A 23,141-nucleotide genomic window follows, 5' to 3' on the forward strand; every position below is an offset into this window, starting at 1 on the left:
GGCGTGGGGCGGCGGCGGCCGAGAAGGGCGTGGGTGGCGGGGCGTGGTGGAGAGGTTAGCGAGGGAGAGAGAGAGGCGTGCGAGAGAGAGGGGCGAGTGGTGGGGTACCGCGTTTGGTTAGCGATGGGGATTTTGTTAACGATGCAGATGTTTTAGGCAATGGCATGGTGGGTAATTAAAACGTAAAACGTGTTTAGTATGCTTGAGGGATGTAGATCATCAGATTGCATCTTTCGATGGATAGAATGATCTAGTTCTCTGCCATCTTTTTTTTTTATAGTAATAGTAGATAAATAAAGATTTGTGATATAAGAGGGTCCTGCAAAGAATTACATTTTGTTAGGGCAAGACCAAACCTTCAAGCATTTTCAATCTCTATTCCTAATGGAGCAGTTGGTGAATAGTCTTCACGGTTTATTTTTGCTGTTTTTTTCCGTCTCTCCTCCCACCACCCCCTCCCATCCTGGTCCATCGGTTTATTTTTCTATCCACTCTTTATTACTACCAGGACTTTCCTAACGTATAACAAATCATAGATCTAACTTTCTTAAATTATTCATATCAATCGATTCCTTTTATTGGTTCAATTTATCTTAGGAAACAAATAATAAATTTTTAAGAAACAAATAATAGATTTGAATCTAACTTTCCTAACTTATCTAAATCAATCGATTTTTCTCATTAGTGAAATTTGTTTTAGGAAACAAATAACAGACACGTCACAAACTTTCCTCCCAATAAATAGTTTCTTAATATTTGCAAACTTTTCTAATCAGACACGTCACAAATGGGCAGGTACTAATATCATGTTACCAAACAATAAGACCCCATTTGCATAGAAATCAGTTCAAAATCCTAACTTTCCTAATTTTTTACCTTTCCTTGACAACATCCAATATTTCCTATGTTTTCCACCTATTGAAGGAAATCACCCCTTCATCGATATTAGCATTTTTTTGGAATGAGATCTCCGGATTATGATTTTTTTGCGATTCTTTCCAAATGTGACCTCTCCTTCCGCTCCGGCTCCTGCTCGCATAATCACCTCCACCACAGCCAGCTGACGCCACCCTAGACCTCTTGCCTCTCCACACCTTCTCCGCCACCTCCTCCTCGTACTTCATTGACAATCCCTCCGCCACGTTTGTCCACGGCGGTGTCGAGGGCATGGCGCAACAGCATACCAGTGGTAGAGCAGCGCATAGCAGCAGGAAGAAGCACGCATCAGGCGAGGCGAGCGGCCGACGGTGGAGGGCAGAGATGCGGTCGGCGTAGCTGAGGGGGCGGTCGGCAGAAGATGGTCGCGATAGGAGGCGGCGCGAAGCAGGGGCACGACAGTGGGGCGAGCGAAGGGATAGGCGGCAGCAGACGGGGTGAGCGCAGCCAGCGAGAGTGTGACGTGCGGCCAGGGTGTGCGTCGCGCGGGGCAAAGTGGTGCGGTGGCTGTGGCGAGCGTGATGGCAACGGCGGACGCGACGGACGCGGTGTGGCATGTGCGTGGGCATGGAGAGCCAGAGAGGGAGTGGCCCCGCGAGCGCGGAAGAAGAACTGAAGGCTCGGGCATGGGCATGCATAGGAGCGGGCATGTGCCACGGGGTCAATCCGAGGAGCTCAGTGGCTACCCCTGCAATGGCCATGGCGGACGACAGTTCTCGGCCACGGCGAAATACCTAACGAGAGGGGAAACTGGGGGAAAGGCAAGAGGAGATCACGGCGGTGTCAATGGCACCCTAGGGGAAGACATGGGAGCTCGGGGCGGCGCGGATCAAACGACAATGTCGTGGTGGCCGAAGGTTGAGGAAGACGGTAACGACGTCGATCTGGGGGTGCTGGACTTGATCTCGTTGGCGCAGACGAAGTAGCGGAGGCATTCGGAGCTCCTCGACAAGCTCCTAGCCAGCAGGGAGGGCAGTGGCCGTGTGGACGGGGTCGGTCATGATGGTCGTGGCATCTGACTTCGTCCAGATCATCGGGATCGAGCGAGCGAGGAGGAGAAGTGGATCTGGGAGGGGGCGTCAAGGAGGAGTGAGGCCATGGGGGCAGGGGAGGCAGGGCGTCACCCTTATCCATTCCCCTTCGATGTCGGGGAGGTGGTCGGGCGGGAGCCCGACTCTGTAGCGACGGGCTCGGGGAACAGGAGAAGACGACCGTGCGGGGATTGGACCACTGGGCCGGTTCGGTGGCAAGGCCCCGGGGTAGGGGGAATCCCCTTTTTCATCGTCCTTTTGGTTTTTAATGTATTCTAATATGTTTCTCCTTTTTAACACTATTTTCTATTTATTCTTATATCAACTAAATGGATTTTGTTAATTGTGAAACTATGCACACAATTCGAGCACAATATTTTTAGGTGGCACGAAAAGTTTGGGGCCAAAAGGAAATACATAAAATTAGGTTTATATTTAATTAGTTATTTTAACTACTGTTTGACCTCTTATTAATTTGACAATATTTAATTTTTGGGTCAAATAATGTTGGGCTCAACATGTCAAAGATTAGTGGAATTTATAGAATATGGTGCATTTTAGTTTTACTATTTGATGAAATAATTTATTTGACTTTATTTTATATTTGAATTGGGCTTTGATTTTTATCAAGTGGCAGTTTGTCTTAGCAAGCCTGATGACATGACATCATTAGGGGGAGGTCACTGTAGCTAACGACTTGAGGTGTTACATAATCTTCCCATTTCTAAAATTTCATTGTTAAATGATTGAAGAATATATCACACTATCCATTAGTTCAGTCAAGCTCACCACAAGTCCACACGTTATTGCCAATTGAGTAAGTCTTATTGACGGGGAGAATAGGCTATGTGTGTGCGTTAGAGAGAGAGGGAGGAAGAGGGGGGGGAAGAGAGTGTGTGTGAGGATTTGATGATAAAAAAGTCGTCAATATCGTAATATTGAACTCTTAAAGTTAATGTGGCCCCGTTGCAACACACATGCGTTCTTCTAGTAGATCTAAGGCCCCAAACCCCACCTTCAACAGATGATGTAGATGCAAAAAAAGATATCTTCACCTCGGGTAGATGTAAAATTGGCGGTTGCGCGCCAATTGCTTGACCACCTTTAGTTTCGTTTTGCTTGCTTGACGGCTGCCCGCCTCAGCCGTCACCGCCGCCCGCCCGTCCATCTTTGACCCGCTGCGACCCCGCCTGCCTATCCCCGCTGTAGTGACGGCCGACGCCGATTCGATTTGGAGATTTGTCGGACCCGCGACCAACGACGGCGTGGTCGTGGATGCGCGAGTGCTTCTGCTAGCCGTGACCCGCCGTCGGAGCTATACAGCCGCGTGACTATTGACCAATTTTACATCTCCAATTTGCATCATCTATTGGAGTTGCACTTTTACATCATCAATATACAACATCTGTTGAAGTTGCCCCTTTACTGGAGACGTAAAATACACTTTTTAGAGATGTAAATTTAAATTTGCATCAACTATTGGAGATACTCTATGTGTTTGACAGCCAAGTATTTTTGAGTATTTCTAGAATATCGCGTTTTTTAGAAACCATAGTTTTGTTAACTACGATGTATTTGGCACAATAGCTTATAAACCACAATATTTTTGAAAGGCCTCTTGACGTCTTTTTCTAAACCAAAGTTATAAAACTGTGGTTTAAAAAAATAGAATATTCATCACCCAAACATTGGAATGTTGAGGTTTTACATTATCACGGTTAAAAATACTGTGCTGCCAAATTAGGCAATACAGGATTAGCAGTCAAAATTTAAAATAAAAAAATTCTATCACCAGGGGGCAAACCTGGCCAAATGGGCCGGCCCGGCCCCGCACCGCATGGCCTGGGTTAAACGGGCCAGGCACGGCTCTGTGCTTTTACCCCCGAACCCACCTTGCCCTCCCTCCCGCCTCCGTCTCCCCCCCGCACTCAATCGCCTCGCCGCCGTTCCCCGCAACCCCCTGTCGACCCAATCTCACATCACCCGACGCCTCGTCCTCTCCAGATCTTACGCCCGCCCGCCCGCCCGCCCGAGGTGAGCACTTGTACATCCCGGTTGGAGTTCCGATTGGTTGGTAGGCGCTGGTTCATAGGTCTCGGATCCAGCGTGGTCTCCCTCCGGAGTTGCTCGTTCCGATTGTGGTTGGTAGGCGCGGCGCGGCGCGGGTTCATAGGTCTCGGATCCAGCGACGTCTTGTATCCTATTCTATTCGAATGAGGAACCTCGACTAGGATAGGATTTAATTAGGGTTTGTTTGTTTGGTAACACCACCTAGGCAGGGTTCGATTATCCGTAATAAGGAATCAATCTGACGTTTTAGTTAGGGTTTGCTTGGTTTCTCAAATGGTGTATGAATGAATTCTTCAACTGTGCCTGTCGCGATTTTGGGCGGGGCAAAATTGAAGGCATTTTGTGGATGAAAGATTGGGGGAAATGCTTGGATCAAAATCAACAAAACTTCATCATACCAACAAATCACAAAAAAAATTGGTTGGTGGGGAAATTTCGAATTAGGACGAAAAACAACAAAATCAAGCTAGAAAACGAATATTAATTTGGATGGAATTCATGCTATGTTGTTCGATTTCAGTGTATTAATTTTTTTATCAACTATTTGGAATTCCTGTTCTAGCTCTGTTTGGATAGGTAACAATATTTTTTGGGATCCTAAAATATTTATGCACAGCACTTAACTTGCAGCTGCTGATTAATGTTGTAGTCATATGTGCTGCTTTCCAGGTATTTGGTTATCGTTTTTGTTTATTTATTATATGTGATACTAATATTTGCCAATGATGATGTATCTTTTGCCAACCAATCTCTAGTCTTCTTCTTGAGGACTGTAAATGCTGGTTTGGTTTTCTGTGCTCACTATGCCCTTGCACATGGGATGCAATTTTTTATTAGCAATTATTTCCCAGCTGTTTAGTTTATTGTTTCCTTTGATGGCGAGGCATTAATTCTGGAGATGCAATTTTCTTGCTCACAGTAATACAATGAATGATGGGATCTCTATGTATTTTGAACCAAATTGTATTCCCTCTGTTAATTATTTTTCTGTTTTGGGTGATCGAGTGTATTCATTTATTTTGTTTAGTTGCCTATCAGTATACATGGTTGAATTGCTTTCACTTCATATTAATAACTATTATGTCGCACAATGCAAATATGATGCTGTCCTAACTAATTAAGTAGAAGCTTGGTGCTGTATGGTCTCTTCCTGACTTTAAATCCTCTGTTTGTGCTGTACCAGCTGGTAGCAGCAACTGTTCTGCTGCAGTCCGCCAAAAGGAAATGGTGCTCTACACAATCAACTCCCATGCCCAAATCCAAGACCTGCAGGCCCACTCCGATGAGCTGGGCCACTCCAATAATCCCATGCTTGTGAAGCTTGTCTCTCTGGAGTCGGTGCGCATAGCGCGCGAGTCGTATGCACTCCTCCGCCCGCTGATCATGGACGTGATGTTCTGGCCATGCCCGGAGATGGAAATCCTCTTGGTCGTGGCAGGCTTGTCGCTGGAAATCCAAATGCTCGAGCGTGATGTGTTACCCAAGCTCATGGTTCAGGAGGCCAAGCTGGAACGGGGCGCCCTGCAAGCCCTCCTACTCATGAAGAACTCAGCAATTGCGCTCTCACATCTGAGGAAGTGCTTTAAGTTAGCCTTGGGCGTATTGGCCGAGGAGGATCTGGTCTCACCCCGAGTCGAAAAGCTGAGCATAATGCTAGAGGATACTGCTGTTCATGTACTTGAAGGTAATTGCAACATGCTTTAGGAGTCTGTCCCGTTGCTGGTCCAGCAGGTCACCCATGTGTTGGAGACCCCGGTTTGTTTCTCTGATCCTGATGAGTGGAAGAGTGATGATGAGTAGACTTATCAGCCAGCTCGAGGCTGTTGTGATGAGTATTTCTTAGGGGGTGGCAAACAGTTTAGAACCAACCCTTTTATGTTTGGATGTGTTATTAATGGATTTTAAGTGATATGTATCTTGGGTAGTGTTTTCTCATTCATATGAATCATCATCACATCACAAAAGAAAAGAATGAAAGAAAATGCTTCAGTGCATGTAACGACATGAACCAATATCCGGTGGACGAATTGATATCACCAGAATACTCTAAGATAATCCTTCTGTTGCAAAATAATTATTCATGGAAATATAATTACATGTCACATGTATTTGATATTGTAGAGTTTAAAACTACTGTGCATAAAATTTGAGTGCAGAATCACTGTGCGTACAATTCCTGTATCCAAACCAGAATGGATGCAAACCCAAATAAACTAATTTAGCACACCCACTTTAAGTAAAATAGACCTGAATGGATGCAAACCCAAATAAACTGATTTAGCACACCCACTTAAGGAAAATAGATTCCATCAATCCATCATTTCGTACAGATTTGAGGTTCACCCCTGAGATTTTTCGATCGAGAAGAAAGCAACCCATACCAAGTATGGAAACCAAAGGAGCCTCACAACACGTTGCAGTTTCTGAATTTAGTCAATTTTAAGTAATTTTTATTGTCGATGACTCATTATGTAGATCAAAGCATGAGATCGAGAACTCTCATCAACTGTAGCGAAGACACAAAATCAAGTGAATAGGATTACAGTTTGGAGGCTCCTTTGTTTTCCATTAAGTATAATCATAGTCGATCATTTGGGGAAAGGATCCTCAATTCCATTAAGAGAAAATTTAGTTGGGGAAAATAATAATAAAGTGGATGGATCAGATTTCTGGCTTGGAATCCTGATGGGATTACATTTGCGCATAGTATAATCATAGTCGATCATTTGGGGAAAGGATCCTCATACCCATCTAAATCTTGAACAATAATAACAATAAACAAAATCAAAGAACAAGAATACAATATAGAAGAACCATGGATCAGATTTCTGGCTTGGAATCCTGATGGGATTACAGTTGCGCACAGTATAATCATAGTCGATCATATGGGGAAAGGATCCTCACTTCCATTCTATTAATTTTCACGATGAAACAAATCAGAAAAAAAAATTACAAGAACAGGAGACAAAAGAAGCGCGTAGATGGTACGACGAGATGGATCAGAATTCTGGCTTGGAATCCTCTGATAAAGGATTGCATTTGCGCACAGTGTAATCATGGTCGATCAGCTGGGGAAAGGATCCTCACTTACATCTACATCCAGAACGCAAACTCAACACAGAAGCAAGATCAAATCTGACGGGGGATGCATCACACAAACGAAACGAATCGAATTGCCAAGAAGATAGCACCAGTAGAGACATAGATAAAAAAGCTAAAGGATCTACGGAGAGCAGGAACGGAGGGCGAGAACCGAGCGGCCGTGGAAGACGACGGAGGACCATGGGAGGTTGGAGGACTGCGCTATATATTGGGGGCTGTGGGCACAGAATCGTAAACCCTAGCTCGCATCGCATCGAACGGGGGAGGATTCGCCGCGTCTGCGGGTTGGATTAGGTTGCGTTCCCTCCTGCGACTACCCGACGACTACTCTCGCCCCTCCCATGCCATGGAGGCCAAGGACCAGAGGGGAAACCCTTCTCCCACCTAGGGAGAAGGGCAAGGAAGAAGAAGAAGGAGGGGGGCTCTCCCCCCCCTCGCTTCCGATGGCGCCGGAACGCCGCCGGGGGCCATCATCATCACCGCAATCGTCACCAACACCTATGCCATCTTCACCAACATCTCCATCACTTTCCCCCCTTTATCTACAGCGGTCCACTCTCCCGCAACCCGCTGTACCCTCTACTTGAACATGGTGCTTTATGCTTCATATTATTATCCAATGATGTATTGCCATCCTATGATGTCTGAGTAGATTTTCGTTGTCCTATCAGTGGTTGATGAATTGCTATGATTGATTTAATTTGCTTGTGGTTATGTTGTTGTCCTTTGGTGCCCATCATATGAGCGCGCGCGTGGATCACACCATAGGGTTAGTTGTATGTTGATAGGACTATGTATTGGAGGGCAAGAGTGACAGAAGCTTCAATCTAGCATAAAAATTGATGCATACAAGATTGAAGGGGGACCAATATAACTTAATGCTATGATTGGGTTTTACCTTAATAAACGTTAGTAGTTACAGACGCTTGCTAATAGTTACAATCATAAGTGCATAGAATTCCAATTCAGGGATGACATGCTAGCAGTGGCCTCTCCCACATAAAACTTGCTATCGGTCTAGTAAAGTAGTCAATTGCTTAGGGACAATTTTGCAACTCCTACCACCACTTTTCCACACTCGCTATATTTACTTTATTGTGTCTTTATCTAAACAACCCCTAGTTTTTATTTACGCGCTCTTTATATTCTTGCAAACCTATCCAAAAACACCTACAAAGTACTTCTAGTTTCATACTTGTTCTAGGTAAAGCGAACGTTAAGCGTGCGTAGAGTTATATCGGTGGTCGATAGAACTTGAGGGAATATTTTTTCTACCTTTAGCTCTTCGTTGGGTTCGACACTCTTACTTATCGAAAGAGGCTACAATTTGATCCCCTATACTTGTGGGTTATCAAGACCTTTTTCTAGCGTCGTTGCCGGGGAGTCATAGTGTGGGGTGAATATTCTCGTGTGTGCTTGTTTGCTTTATCACTAAGTAATTTTTATTTGTTGTTCTTAGTTGTTTTCTATCTTTACTTATGGGTAGGAAACGCAAAATACCAAAAAATTAGTTGTACCTACTGAACCAATGGTTGAAGAACCACTCAAAATCTATCACACTCCCTGAAGCTTATTACTTGGATCATCTCCGATATCTATGTGCTCGTGCTAAAACCCCAACTAGCTTAGTTGAGGGTAAATCTTTAGATGAGCATGCTTGTTATGTGCGACACCGCATATCTGAAAAAGTGAAACAGTTACTGGATCAAATTCATCGTTTGCAATGTTATGCTTGGAATTTATGCGAAATATATGATATTACTTGTTGTTCTGAAGACCCTAAGAAACATCTTCCCTACCAATGTTTGTTTAGTGATAATGGAATCGTATCTTCTTATGCTAAGGGTGTTTTATAATTACTATGATGTTCAACAAATTGAAGAATTTGTTGCTTTTAAGGGTGCTTATGAAATTGCTTCTTTGATTGAAAAGTATGATACTACTCTTTACAAGTCTGAAAATTTTGCCATACTTGAATATTGTTATGATAATTATGCTTCTAATGCCTATGTTAAACCATATATTGAAGACTTCTCCGTTGTCCAGGAAGAGACTAATATTTTGCAGGAGTCTATGGAAGAAGAAATTGATGAAACTGTGAGCTCATTGGATGAAAAAGATGAGGAGGAGAGCGAAGAACAAAAGGAGGAAGAGCGGATTAGCTACCCGTGCCCACCTTCTAATGAGAGTAACTCTTTAACTCATACATTGTTTAATTTCCCTTCATGCTTACCGAAGGATGATTGCTATGATGACTGTTATGACCCCGTTGATTCTCCTGAAATATCCCTTTCTGATGATGCTTGATATGCTTGTGGCCAAGATGCCAATATGAACTATGCTTATGGAGATGAACTTGCTATAGTTCTTTATGTTAAACATGAAATTGTTGCTATTGCACCCATGCATGATAGTCCTATTATCTTTTTGAATTCTCCCGACTACACTATATCGGAGAAGTTTGCTTTTATTAAGGATTATATTAATGGGTTGCCTTTTACCGTTGCACATGATGATTTTGATGAATATAATATGCATGTGCTTGCTGCTCCTACTTACAATTATTATGAGAGAGGAACTATATCTCCACCTCTCTATGTTTCCAACACGATAAAATTGCAAGAAACTATTTATACTATACATTGGCCTTTACTTTGTGTGCATTGATTGTTCTTTTATGCCATCCCGATGCATAGGAAGAGAGTTAGACTTTGTTATTACATGATATATGTTACTTTGTGCTCACTACTAAATCACAAACCATTGTTAATTAAAATTGGCTTTGATATACCTTGGGATCCGGGTGGATTCACTACTTAAGCACTATATGCCTAGCTTAATGGCTTTAAAGAAAGCGCTGCCAGGGAGACAACCCGAAAGTTTTAGAGAGTCATTTATTTCTGTTGAGTGCTTTTATATAGTTTAAAAACAAAAAAAATAAAGAGGGGAACCCAAAACTTTTCAAAAAGAAAAGTGAAAGTGAGATAGACGAGCATTGTGAAAGTGGGGGACGTCCTTAAACTTGTTCAAGCCCATGAAAACTTTGTGAATCTTAATTACAGAAACTTTTCAATAAAAATAATTATCCCCTTGTAAAATTCCATTGTATTACAAAAATAATGTGCCAAGGTTTGTCTTTAGGATGTTTACAATGCTTGTTGGTTTGTGCGGTGCAGGACAGAAACTTTGGCTGTAGTGCACGATTTTACATTTTTTACTGGAACGTCAAATGGTTCTGATTCTTTTTGCACTGTCTTTCTATACAAATTGTTTATTTTTCCTAATTTTGGCAAAAAAAATTAAAGTATCAAAAGTATGGTGAATGCCCCCAGTACCATCATCTCACTAGCTCATTTGTGAGGAGGTTTGAATTTTCATCTTCACGTAATTCTCCAACTGTCATGTTTGATCTTTATGAAAAATCTTATACCATGGACTTAGAGGATTTTACTTCTGCTTGCAAACTTCCACAATGGGGTAGTGTTAGTGATCCCCGTAAATCTGAATATAGAGATTTTCTTGCTGGTATAACCGTAGGGGAATCTAGAGATATAGCACAAGCTACCATAGGGAGCATTCACTTTCCTGCTATACATTATTTTGCTCTCTTCATAGGTAGGTGCATAAATGGTAAAGATGAAGCATGTCATATGTGTGTGCCTGGCCTTAGCATTCTTAGGAGTGCCGTGTTAGAAGACCAATCTTATAATTTGGGAGCCATTGTTGCACGTAGGTTGCATCATAATAGATTTAATGGAGATTTCTTTGGAGGAATTTATGCAACCCGCTTAGCTGATTTTCTTGATGTGGATGTTCGTGAGGATGATATGGAGTTGCCTCCTACTTATTTAGACTATAATTCTATGGTCTACCACCAGTTTGTCGAGAGGAATGAATCACCTCTCTAGTATCGACTAATCTTTGACAAACGGCGTGCTGTCTGTATTACTCCCTGCTCCTGCCTTATTTGATTATCAGGCAAAAGGAAGATATGTTATTACCAGAGAGGAGGCGGATGAGTACGAGAGGAGGGCGGAGGCAGCTCGACACCACGCTGTAGCTCAGGAGGTGATAGCCTCTGCATCTCAGTACGACCCCAGCTACACATACGGGTATCTGCCAGGTCATCCCTGGCAATGAACCAACTTAGGCCAAAAGCCTAAGCTTGGGGGAGTATGTATTTCCCACCGACATTACATTTATGTTCACACACTCATTGCTAGATGTCGGTGCTCATACTCGTTCACTGTAATATCCATGCTAGTTTGTTTTCTTTTTTGCTTTCTTCTTGTGTGTTTGATAAACTTTAAGAAAAACCAAAAAAAAATTATTAGTAGTTAGTTTACTTTTCTTGCCGTAGTAGTAATAATTAAAAAGAAAACCCAAAAATATTTCATGTTCTTCTTTTGCTTGTTGGGAGCTTTCCCGTGTAAATAGTTTTTATTTCTTTTCTTTTCTTTGGGGGTCGATAGGAGAAGACCATGATTAAATTATTGAAGTGGCTCTTATATGCATTATTGTTGATTTAACCAAGAGCCCATATTGCCTTGTCTTCTCCTATTTATTGAATGATCATAGATTCCAGCTTAGTCCAATGCACGTGCACTCCTATTATTATTCACTTCGTTCGGTCGTGCAAGTGAAAGGCAATTATGATGATATATGATGGACTGACTGAGATGAGAAAAGCTGGTATGAACTCGACCTCTCTTATTTTTGCAAATATGATGAGTCATCGTTCTTGATTCAGCTTATTATGAATAAACATGTTTGCAATGACAATTAGAGATCATAGTTGCTCGTGTCATGCTTGATTAACTATGAGTTATAATGGTTTACCTTGCGTGCTAACATGCTATTAAAATGGTTATGATGTGGTATGATGGGGTGGTATCCTCCTTTGAATGATTTAAGTGACTCGACTTGGCACATGTTCACACATGTAGTTGAAACAAATCAACATAGCCTTCACGATATTTATGTTCATGGTGGATTATATCCTACTCATGCTTGCATCCAATGTTTATTAATTTTAATGCATGTTCATGACTGTTGTCGCTCTCTAGTTGGTCGCTTCCCAGTCTTTTGCTAGCCTTTACTTGTACTAAGCGGGAATACTGCTTGTGCATCCAATCCCTTAAACCCCAAAGTTATTTCATATGAGTCCACTATACCTTCCTATATGCGGTATCTACCTGCCGTTCCAAGTAAATTTGTATGTGCCAAACTCTAAACCTTCAAATAAATATTCTGTTTTGTATGCTCGAATGGCTAATGTATCAACTAGGGCTGTCTGTATCCTCCATGCTAGGGTGGGGTATTCTCAAGAGGAGTGGACTCCGCTCCTCACTCACGAGAAAATGACTGGTCACCGGGATGCCTAGTCCCATGCTTTATGCAAACTAAATCAAAATAATTGCAAACAAAACTCCCCCTGTGACTGTTACTAGTTGGAGACACTCGTTATTTCGAGCAAGTCATGGATTGATGCTTGTTGGTGGAGAGGGAGTATAAACTTTACCATTCTGTTTGGGAACCGCCTATAAAGCATATAGTATGGAAGATACAGCCATCTCATAGTTGTTGCGTTGACAGTGAAAGTATGTCGCTCAAAATGTTATTCAATCTCTATTTTAAAATCGAGCTCTGTCACCTCTACAAATCCCTGCTTCCCTCTGCGAAGGGCCTATCTATTTACTTTTATGTCGAGTCATCACCCTCTTATTAAAAAGCACTAGCTGGAGAGCGCAGCTGTCATTTGCATCCATTACTATTAATTTATATTGGGTATGACTATGATTGGATCTTTTTTACCATGAATTACAATGTCTAGTCAGTCCTTGATCTTTAAATGTGTTCTACATTTATGTTTTGCGGTCTCAGGAAGGGCTAGCGAGATACCATCCTGTTATATCATATTATGATTGTTCTGAGAAAGTGTTGTCATCCGAGATTTATTATTATGGCTCGCTAGTTGGTTATGCCATTGATACGAGTAAACATGAGACCTGAGAGTTATTGCAAATGTGATTAGTCATAATCTTTGCTGAAAACTTGAATGCTGGTTTTACATATTTACAACAACAAGAGCAAACAGAGTTTGTAAAAGTTTTTCTTTATCACTTTCAGTTTATCAACTGAATTGCTTGATGACAAGCAAAGGTTTAAGCTTGGGGGAGTTGATATATCTCCGTCGTATCTACTTTTCCAAACACTTTTTGCTCTTATTTTGGACTCTAACTTGCATGATTTGAATGGAACTAACCCGCACTGACGCTGTTTTCAGCAGACTTTCCATGGTGTTATTTATGTGCAGAAATAAAAGTTCTCGGAATGACCTGAAACTCCACGGAACGTCTATTTGGAAATAATAAAAAATTGTTGCAAAATATGAAGACCAGGGGGTCCACATCCTGGCCACGAGGGTGGAGGGCTCGCCCTCCCCCTAGGGCGCGCCCCCCTGCCTCGTGGGCCCCCTGGAGCTGCTCTGACGCCAACTCCAACTCTATATATTTGCTTTCGGAGAGAAAAAAAATCAAGGAGAATAAATCATCGTGTTTTATGATACGGAGCCACCGCCAAGCCCTAAAACCTCTCGGGAGGGCTGATCTGGAGCCCGTTCGGGGCTCTGGAGAGGGGGATTCGTCGCCGTCGTCATCATCAACCATCCTCCATCACCAATTTCATGATGCTCACCGCCGTGCGTGAGTAATTCCATCGTAGGCTTGCTGGACGGTGATGGGTTGGATGAGATCTATCATGTAATCGAGTTAGTTTTGTTAGGGTTTGATCCCTAGTATCCACTATGTTCTGAGATTGTTCTGAAATTGATGTTGCTATGACTTTGCTATGCTTAATGCTTGTCACTAGGGCCCGAGTGCCATGATTTCAGATCTGAACCTATTATGTTTTCATGAATATATGTGAGTTCTTGATCCTATCTTGCAAGTCTATAGTCACCTACTATGTGTTATGATCCGGCAACCCCAAAGTGACAATAATCGGGACCACTCCCGGTGATGACCATAGTTTGAGGAGTTCATGTATTCACTATGTGCTAATGCTTTGTTCCAGTACTTTATTAAAAGGAGGCCTTAATATCCCTTAGTTTCCATTAGGACCCCGCTGCCACGGGAGGGTAGGACAAAAGATGTCATGCAAGCTCTTTTCCATAAGCACGTATGACTATATTCGGAATACATGCCTATATTACATTGAGCTAGTTCTGTGTCACCCTATGTTATGATTGTTACATGATGGACCGCATCCGGCATAATTCTCCATCACCGATCCAATGCCTACGAGCTTTCCATATACCGTTCTTCGCTTATTTGCTTTTCTGTTGCTACTGTTAGAATCACTACAAAACACCAAAAATATTACTTTTGCTACTGTTATCTTTGTTAACGTTACCACTACTATCATATTACTTTGCTACTAAACACTTTGCTACAGATACTAAGTTATCCAGGTGTGGTTGAATTGAAAACTCAATTGCTAATACTTGAGAATATTCTTTGGCTCCCCTTGTGTCGAATCAATAAATTTGGGTTGAATACTCTACCCTCGAAAACTGTTGCGATCCCCTATACTTGTGGGTTATCAGTTATTCAGTGATATGGGGTAGGGCATCTAAATGAATGAATTCGTGTTGAAAATAACTTAGGCATCATGTCCGCCAGGTTTGAGATGCTCACAGAAGCATGTCAGTTTCAGGCAACTATTTTCAGTTGACAGTATACTGAAAAATTTGACAGTGAATAGTTTGAGCCATTCAGAAACATTCCCATGATGTTAATATGTTGACTAGGGGCCTTTTTAGTTGATGGCACTGTTGGTATTGTTACCACTGAAGTGTGGCATCTCTTTTGATGGTTTAGTAGAATTAAGTGTCTGTTGTCATTTGATATTCAGAATTGCCCTGTCATTCATGCAATAATTAAAAAAGTGATTTGGCCTGGTTTTCATGTCTCTATTGTGTATGCGCGTGCAGGTGCCAAAGGCATCCAATCCAATTCAGGTGGAGGCCAAGGAGGTTCAGCTCTTGGACATTGCACTAATAATGCTGGATGATACCGATGTGAAGACTGTAAGTTTCATATATTCAGACTGGGGCCTTTGTTCCTATTATTTTGCCGTCAAAACTGAAAAAGAGTGATGCTAATTCACCAAATGTCGATGTGTTCGTCAGCCTGTATGCTTCAATCTCCTAGTAGATGGATATCATGGTTCTCTGACCTTCGATCACTTTATTCTGCATTTACATGATACATTGCTTCTAGCCGATGAAATTTGGTCCACATCTGTGTGCGTATAATAAACTTGTGATCACAGGACTGCTAGCTTAAAGTTTTTTAGATAATGTAAATGGGTTATTTAGTTATCTGCTCTTATAAGCTGGAGCTCTTGCTTTCTAAAACACATATAAACTGCCATCTACACTAAACAATGGGGCTTCATGTATAAACGGGAGCAATAATATTAGGCTAATGGAACTGACATTAGTAGCAAAAAATAATATAAAATAATATAAATGGGCTATTTTGTGTGTCTTGCTCTTTCCTGTTTTCTTTGGTTTTGCAACCTAGAATTTTTGAACATTTACATATATAATATAACTACTACTTAGTCAACTGAGTTCCTTTATGCTGTGAGCAAGACCACATTTACTGATATTACTTACTTTCTCATTCTACATAATGGCATGTGTACCAATGAAAGGCATATATATTGTACTGCAAGCATCTAGCTTTCTCATCTTATCAGTAACTCACTTTCGAAACATATGTATCGGTAGTTTTTACCTCTATATGCTTTTGCCTTCTACATAATGGATTGCAATGTTTTTGTTTCCTTTAAACAATGGTACTGCCACATGATGTATATCATGGTTCTCTGAGCTTGGATCAATCCAGTTTATGCAATAACATCCCAACTGTAAACTCACTATGATGTACTAACGGTTGGAGGTTTACATTTTTTTTGTGACTGCAGAAATTAGATGACATCCCTGAACTGAACATTGTAGAGGATTTTGATAACCGACCTTCCAAAAAGGCAAAAATAATACATGCCCGACAGAGTCTGACGACAACGGTGAGGGCAGAACCAGCTGCTTCCTCCAATTCAATAGAGGGGGGATTTGCGCTCATCCAAGCCAACGTCGTATGGGTTGTGGTGTCGTTATTGGGTTAAATACGTGTGATATTTTCTTTCCCCGTTACAATGCACGGGTATGTTTACTAGCAATATTTTTTAAGAAAAAAGATAAACTCTTCCCAAGAAAACAACCAACTATCTGTAGAAAATTCAGCATAGTAAAATAATTTTAAAATGTTCATAGTTTTACATATGTTTACACTAAAAAAATTGTTCACACTTTTAAAAAGGTTCAAAATTCTTGATAAAGTTCCAATTTTTCTAAAAGTATATTTTCGTTTTAAAATGTACACAAACTTAAAATAGACAAAATTTCTTTTTCAAAAAAAGACATCTGTTAAAAAAGTTCCTCAAAAAATGCTCCAATTTCCGTAAAAACATTAGCTTTCCTTAAAAGTGTCCCAATTTTTGTGAATTTTATTAAAAATAAGGAAATCTTCGCATTTTCTCGAAAAGTAAAAAATAAATTTGATGGACAACTACACCATCCAAAACTACTCTTTCATCAGACAAAGAATGCTAAGTTGCTTCTTCATGTCCAAACTTCATCCTACAAAAAGCAATAATCAGTGTAACCTTATTATTGATGTTTATTTATTAAAATTGGATATAAAAAATGGTGCATAAAGCAGGTTGTGCGCGGACATGGAGTAACTAGTCCCGAGCGCAGATGCGCTCGATATCTGCAGCGTCGGTCAGTGCCTGTGGATCTGGGCCATTTCTTTATTCGCGTGGTGGTGAGCGGTTGGAAATACGTACGCCACAGGGTAGGTGGTGGGCCACGGAGATGGAATAGAATGGCTAGTTTTAACGCGAAGGTGAACGGCGGCGAGGTGAGCCGTGGATCAGAATCACCGCTCCCCGTCTGATCCGTTCGCTTTCCGTCAGAGACGAATTGAATGCAGGGGCGAGAGTCTTCTTCCCCGAGGGTCATTTGGTAGCTGATGAGGAGTGCGGGATAGAGGTCTGGACCGCCGGCGGCGAGGCACCACGGAGTTTCTGATGCAACCGATCGGCTGGTACGTTGCTCTTTTGGTTTTGGACGGGCGCTTCTCCATTTGTAGAGGGCCGGCTTGGTTGACTGAGAGGATCCCTTTCTCCCATGAATCAGATCCGCTCTCCTTGAGGAGGTGGGGGAGAGTTTGGTCCCCGCCCCTGTGCGTGCGAAAGGCCAAGTTGTGGCAGGGCCAACAGCGCCGCGGCAGACAGCGGTGAAGTGCAGATCTTCGTGGCGGAGGACGTGGCGGCGGAGGGAAGGGAAAGGTCACCGCCGACATCGGAGCTGTCAACAGAGAGGATGGATCCTCAGGCGCCCGGATGGAACCAGAGGTTAGTGAACAAACAACTTTACGCCATCGAACGTGCATCGATTTCTGAATAAAATAGTTGGCATGACTGAAGAATTAGTACAGTTAGAGCCGGTAGGATTCATTTGCAGTCTGATTGCTCAATTTAGAGAGGCCATGCTAGGAGTGCCTTACTGCAGTAACTAGCAGCAACGCCAGCCACTGAGTAAACTGGAAAGCTGTACTGACTTTCAGCAAGATCATGCGATTATCTTAGTATGCTTCTGCTACTGTACTGACTGGGGTAAGAAATACAGTCTGTCAAAGTATGAATGTGGGCTAAAATGGAACCCGGTGGACAGATTGTTCCCTAGAAAATCCGTTGAATATGTGAATCTAGAAGTACTGCTGATTGTAGAGATTGAATCTTCGAATATGTGAATCTAGAAGTACCCTGATTGTAAAGATTGAATCTTCGAATCTATGAACCTAGGAACATATGAACTGAAAGACTGAAACTATGAATTTGCGAAACAGAATGCAGCAGACGCAATGTAAATGTAAGTACACACGACACACCTGGAAAGCCAGCGATAGCTGTTCTGGCAAGAACGATCGCCACTCCATGGAGTGAGGTGTTCGGCACAGTCCAGCGGTTCCCTACTCCGTGGATCTAGAGCGTGCTGCGTATTCAGTAGTATTTTCCTTGCTTATTTCCAATGTGCACAATGCTCATCCTCTCAAACTATGTGTAAATCCGACTAAGTTTGCTTATTTCCTTCTTGCTTACCGTGTTAAATGGCAAAAGCACATTGGCTAGAGTACGACTTTTTTCAGTTAAATTGGAACTTACGGTATAAGATAAGATACAAGATAAGCTTTGTGATTTCAGGAATGAGTGTGTGTATAAAGCTTGTACCTTCTATAGATTCACGAACAAATGCTTGCATCAGATGGAATCATTGGAAAGAACTGAATCAATAGAAAAAACACAATGGTGCCTTTGGGTGAGTATGGATTGATGACCAGTGCTTAAACATTAGCTCTTCTCTGCAGAGCGAGGATTGGTGCTGCCGCTCCTGGCAGGACGCCATGTCCAGATTGCACGAGCGCTCTCGAGAGGGAAATCCGCAGCTTCACAGAGAACCCAGGAGACATTGTGATTGTGCATGCGTTGGGTACAAGCTTTGATACGTTGGGCGAGGCTTACGACTTGTACAAGTTGTACTCGTGGGAGAAGGTATCCGGTATCAGATACGGGATGAGCAAATGTGGAGAGGACAAAGTGCATGCAAGAAATCTTTTGTGGCTGTGCGGTATGTATTCTTGTATTTCCTGAACCACATATGTCCGTAATTGAAGCATGGACAAACAATTGAGGCTCATATGTTCTTGTGGACCGTTGATTTTGCAGACGGTGATGTCGTGTTTCCAGGCACATGTTTATGTGTGCACTCTGATGAGTATTTCCTAGAAATAAAAGAACAAAATGATCCATTTCATGACTATGAATTTACATGAAGTTTGTGTGGGATATGTAGAGCTACCTGAATTTATAGTTTGTTTTAACAGGCGACGGGATATAAAATAGTTTTGGAAGTGTGCTTGCATTCTGAAGACTATTGCCATCATGATGGTTGCACGCTGAATTTTGAAATTGATATAAGCTGGTTAACTTTGCTTGTTGATTGGGCCATGGAATTGAATGTTGAACAGATAGCAGGGTGGGCGTGTGACAAGTGTGTGCCTTACTGCGCGCCAAGAACTGTGACGAACCAGTATGAATTTTGAGTGGCAAGAGCGGGAGAAAGTGAGGCTGTTTAACAGAACCAGCAGCAGCAGAGCCACTTCTGAACTGTGTGTCCCCCCTTTGATACACTGCTTCCTGAAGGTAGAAGAAGGCTGAAGACTGGAGCGCAGCAACTGGCAATGGCTCCTTCCGTGCTATTCGTCTCTGAATCTGCCATTACTGAAGAGGCAATAACTCAGATGCAGCTTCCAAGCTGCAAATAGTATCTGAAGAGGTAAATCTGTTCATGTAGAAATGTTGATCTAAGTTGGATTTGTAGCAACATTCAATTAACCGGGTAGCTGGCGTGCAGGGTTCTTATGGATCTGAAAGCACGGTTAACCAGGTCGTGCGGTTAGTCGCGAAGAGCGAAGGTCCAACAGCGAGGCGCAATAAATGGGTTATCTGCCGCCGTGAGTCCAGAATCTCTAATTTCACGGCGCGCTACGTCGGGACACGTCTGAGCCGGAGAACATGTGGCTAACGACGTAATGCTATCCGTTGTTCAGAAGTGGGCCAGTGGGACTGTTCAAAAAGTGATATACCAGAGTAATACCTGAGCCTGTACTTGTCAGGGTGTGAATCTCGATGAGAATAGACGAGGCAGATATAGAGTGCATCTGAGCTCGAGCTCAGAATAGCACTTTCCGTTGTGCGCCTTTTTTCGTCCGGTGCAACGCACGGGCATTTGTACTAGTACGTATAAATCTGACAAGGCAAAACTAGTAACAATCTAACATCATATACATTCAAGATGTGAAGCTGCAGTTTGAGGAGAATCTCAACCATACTTGTGTACTCCAATGGACCAAGCGAGATGAGACAAGTAGATGTGAAGCTAAGTACTCTCTCCGTTCCGAATTACTTGTCGCATGTATGGATGTATCTAGATGTATTTAGTTCTAGATACATCTATTTTTGCGACGAGTAATTTGGAACGGAGGGAGTAGATACTAGAGAAATCACTTGCCTGTGTGCCAGCTTCACCAACAAATCACTAGGCCAACAAAATCACTGCTGCAATAAGAAACGAGTCAGAGGAGACATTGAGAAATCACTGCTGCAAAAAGAAAAACGAGTCAGAGGAGAGGAAACGTTGGTGTTGCACACCAGATGGGGGAGAGCAGTGGAAGGGTGTGGGGACGCCTACAGCAGCAGCAGCATCGCACGGAGAAGGCGAGGTTTGCCGCCGCCTCTCGCTGGGCGCGGACTGCGGCGTCGGATTGCGTTCTGGGCCGGAGGGAGGCGCTGTACGTCTGCGCATAGGGCTGTGGCCGGAGGGTGCGCTGCTGCGGCGTGGCTCCCGGACCGCACGGTGGTGGAGCTCGTTGTTGCGCGGCGACCGGCGCAACTAGATCTGCCACAGTTCTCAACTAGAGTGTGTGTCAGGAAAAGGGGGAGGTGGGCGCGACAAGAGGAAATGGAGATAGGGAGGATGGAACGGTGGGCTCCTTCCTCCTTGGCTGGCTAGTGGAAGGCTAATCACATTTCAATTCAATTCAGCTTCAAGTACAAGGTGATGTTTTGTTTATGGTATTTGCAAAGCTTTAATCATGGACACTCACAGATAAGCACTACTCCCTCCGTTCCTTCCTAAATATAAGTCTTTTAAGAAGAGATTTCACTAGAAAACTTTCCTACATACGGAGCAAAATGAGTGAATCCACGTTCTAAAGCATGTCTACATTCATCCTCCCTATATGTAGTCTTTTAGTGAAACCTCTTAAAAAGACTTATATTTAGAAACTGAAAGTAATTGCAAGTTGTACCCTAGCACAGAATGAGAAAACACTACCCAAGATACATATCATTTAAAATCCTTTACATACAAACATAAAGGGTTGGTTCTAAACTGTTTGCCACGCCCCTAAGAAATACTCATCACAACAGCCTCGAGCTGGCTGATAAGTCTACTCATCAGAATAACAGAAACGATCTGGGATCTCCAACACATGGGTGACCTGCTGGACCAGCATCGGGACACGCGGCTTTAGCCAGTCACCGCCGCAATTATTTTCAAGTACAGGAACAGCCATATCCTTTAGCAATATGCTCAGCAGATCGACATGATTTGTGACCGGATCCTCCTCGAAACGAGATATGCCCAAGGCTTCCTTAAAGCACTTATTCAGATGTAAGAGCTTAATTGCTGAGTTCTTCACGAGTAGGATGGCTTCCAGGGCGCCCCGTTCCAGCTTGGCCTCCTGAACCATGAGCTGGGGTAACAGATGATGCTCGAGCTTTTGGATTTCCAGCGACAAGCCTGCCACGACCGAGAGGATTTCCAGCTCCGGGCATTTCCAGGACGACTCCATCATCAGCGGGCAGAGGAGTTCATACGACTCGCACGCTATGCGCACCGACTCCAGAGAGACAAGCTTCACAAGCATGTGCTCATTGGAGTGGCCCAGCTCATCGGAGCGGGCCTGCAGGGCTTGGATTTGGGCATGGGAGTGGATTTTGTAGACCATCTTTTCCTTTTGGCGGACTGCAGCAGAACAGTTGCTGCTACCAGCTGGTACAGCACAGACAGAGGATTTAATGTCAGGAAGAGACCATACAGCACCAAGCTTCTACTTAATTAGTTAGGACAGCATCATATTTGCATTGTGCGACAGAATAGTTATTAATATGAAGTGAAAGCAATTCAACCATGTATACTGATAGGCAACTAAACAAAATAAATGAATACACTCAATCACCCAAAACAGAAAAATAATTAACAGAGGGAATACAATTTGGTTCAAAGTACATAGAGATCCCATCATTCATTGTATTATTGTGAGCAAGAAAATTGCATCTCCAGAATTAATGCCTCGCCATCAAAGGAAACAATAAACTAAACAGCTGGGAAATAATTGCTAATAAAAAATTGCATCCCATGTGCAAGGGCATAGTGAGCACAGAAAACCAAACCAGCATTTACAGTCCTCAAGAAGAAGACTAGAGATTGGTTGGCAAAAGATACATCATCATTGGCAAATATTAGTATCACATATAATAAATAAACAAAAACGATAACCAAATACCTGGAAAGCAGCACATATGACTACAACATTAATCAGCAGCTGCAGGTTAAGTGCTGTGCATAAATATTTTAGGATCCCAAAAAATATTGTTACTTATCCAAACAGAGCTAGAACATGAATTCCAAATAGTTGATAAAAAAATTAATACACTGAAATCGAACAACATAGCATGAATTCCATCCAAATTAATATTTGTTTTCTAGCTTGATTTTGTTGTTTTTCGTCCTAATTCGAAATTTCCCCACCAACCAATTTTTTTTGTGATTTGTTGGTATGATGAAGTTTTGTTGATTTTGATCCATGGATTTGCTCGGTTTCGAGTGGATCTAGCATTTCCCCCAATCTTTCATCCACAAAATGCCTCCAATTTTGCCCCGCCCAAAATCGCGACAGGCACAGTTGAAGAATTCATTCATACACCATTTGAGAAACCAAGCAAACCCTAACTAAAACGTCAGATTGATTCCTTATTACGGATAATCAAACCCTGCCTAGGTGGTGTTACCAAACAAACATACCCTAATTAAATCCTATCCTAGTCGAGGTTCCTCATACGAATAGAATAGGATACAAGACGGCGCTGGATCCGAGACCTATGAACCCGCGCCGCGCCGCGCCTACCAACCACAATCGGAACGAGCAACTCCGGAGGGAGACCACGCTGGATCCGAGACCTACGAACCAGCGCCTACCAACCAATCGGAACTCCAACCGGGATGTACAAGTGCTCACCTCGGGC

General features: G+C 42.7%; 2 protein-coding genes, 1 long non-coding RNA gene, 3 other non-coding genes and 1 pseudogene across 8 annotated transcripts; 2 read left to right on the plus strand and 5 right to left on the minus strand.

The window, feature by feature from the left end:
• The first annotated feature begins 3,869 nt into the window (after positions 1 to 3,869).
• Positions 3,870 to 5,976, plus strand: LOC119290914. Its single transcript, XM_037569594.1, has 2 exons — positions 3,870 to 4,001; positions 5,221 to 5,976. The coding sequence occupies exon 2, from the start codon at positions 5,262 to 5,264 to the stop codon at positions 5,739 to 5,741; it is 480 nt and encodes a 159-aa protein (XP_037425491.1). The 5' UTR covers positions 3,870 to 4,001; positions 5,221 to 5,261; the 3' UTR covers positions 5,742 to 5,976.
• Positions 5,977 to 6,583: 607 nt separating this feature from the next.
• Positions 6,584 to 6,654, minus strand: LOC119296488 (annotated as a pseudogene).
• A 39-nt stretch (positions 6,655 to 6,693) lies between these two features.
• LOC119296481 lies at positions 6,694 to 6,788 on the minus strand. Its single transcript, XR_005145247.1, has one exon. It is a non-coding gene; the product is annotated as a small nucleolar RNA Z103 (small nucleolar RNA).
• A 64-nt stretch (positions 6,789 to 6,852) lies between these two features.
• On the minus strand, positions 6,853 to 6,947 carry LOC119296479. Its single transcript, XR_005145245.1, has one exon. It is a non-coding gene; the product is annotated as a small nucleolar RNA Z103 (small nucleolar RNA).
• Positions 6,948 to 7,031: 84 nt separating this feature from the next.
• Positions 7,032 to 7,130, minus strand: LOC119296480. Its single transcript, XR_005145246.1, has one exon. It is a non-coding gene; the product is annotated as a small nucleolar RNA Z103 (small nucleolar RNA).
• A 9,667-nt stretch (positions 7,131 to 16,797) lies between these two features.
• Positions 16,798 to 20,185, plus strand: LOC119290915. Of its 3 annotated transcripts, none has more exons than XR_005142089.1 (5): positions 16,819 to 17,317; positions 17,410 to 17,627; positions 18,641 to 18,900; positions 18,999 to 19,608; positions 19,687 to 20,185. It is a non-coding gene; the product is annotated as an uncharacterized LOC119290915 (long non-coding RNA). The 3 variants fall into 3 exon arrangements; XR_005142090.1 differs by having other exon boundaries at positions 16,829 to 17,317; positions 19,301 to 19,608; XR_005142088.1 differs by having other exon boundaries at positions 16,798 to 17,317; positions 18,641 to 19,608.
• A 966-nt stretch (positions 20,186 to 21,151) lies between these two features.
• On the minus strand, positions 21,152 to 23,123 carry LOC119290916. The gene is made up of 2 exons (XM_037569596.1): positions 22,403 to 23,123; positions 21,152 to 21,888 (listed from the first exon to the last, which is right to left on the minus strand). The coding sequence occupies exons 1-2, from the start codon at positions 22,416 to 22,418 to the stop codon at positions 21,284 to 21,286; spliced, it is 621 nt and encodes a 206-aa protein (XP_037425493.1). The 5' UTR covers positions 22,419 to 23,123; the 3' UTR covers positions 21,152 to 21,283.
• Between the last annotated feature and the right edge of the window lie 18 nt (positions 23,124 to 23,141).

Source organism: Triticum dicoccoides, chromosome 4B (assembly GCF_002162155.2).
Source record: "Triticum dicoccoides isolate Atlit2015 ecotype Zavitan chromosome 4B, WEW_v2.0, whole genome shotgun sequence".
NCBI classification, from domain to species: Eukaryota; Viridiplantae; Streptophyta; class Magnoliopsida; order Poales; family Poaceae; genus Triticum; species Triticum dicoccoides.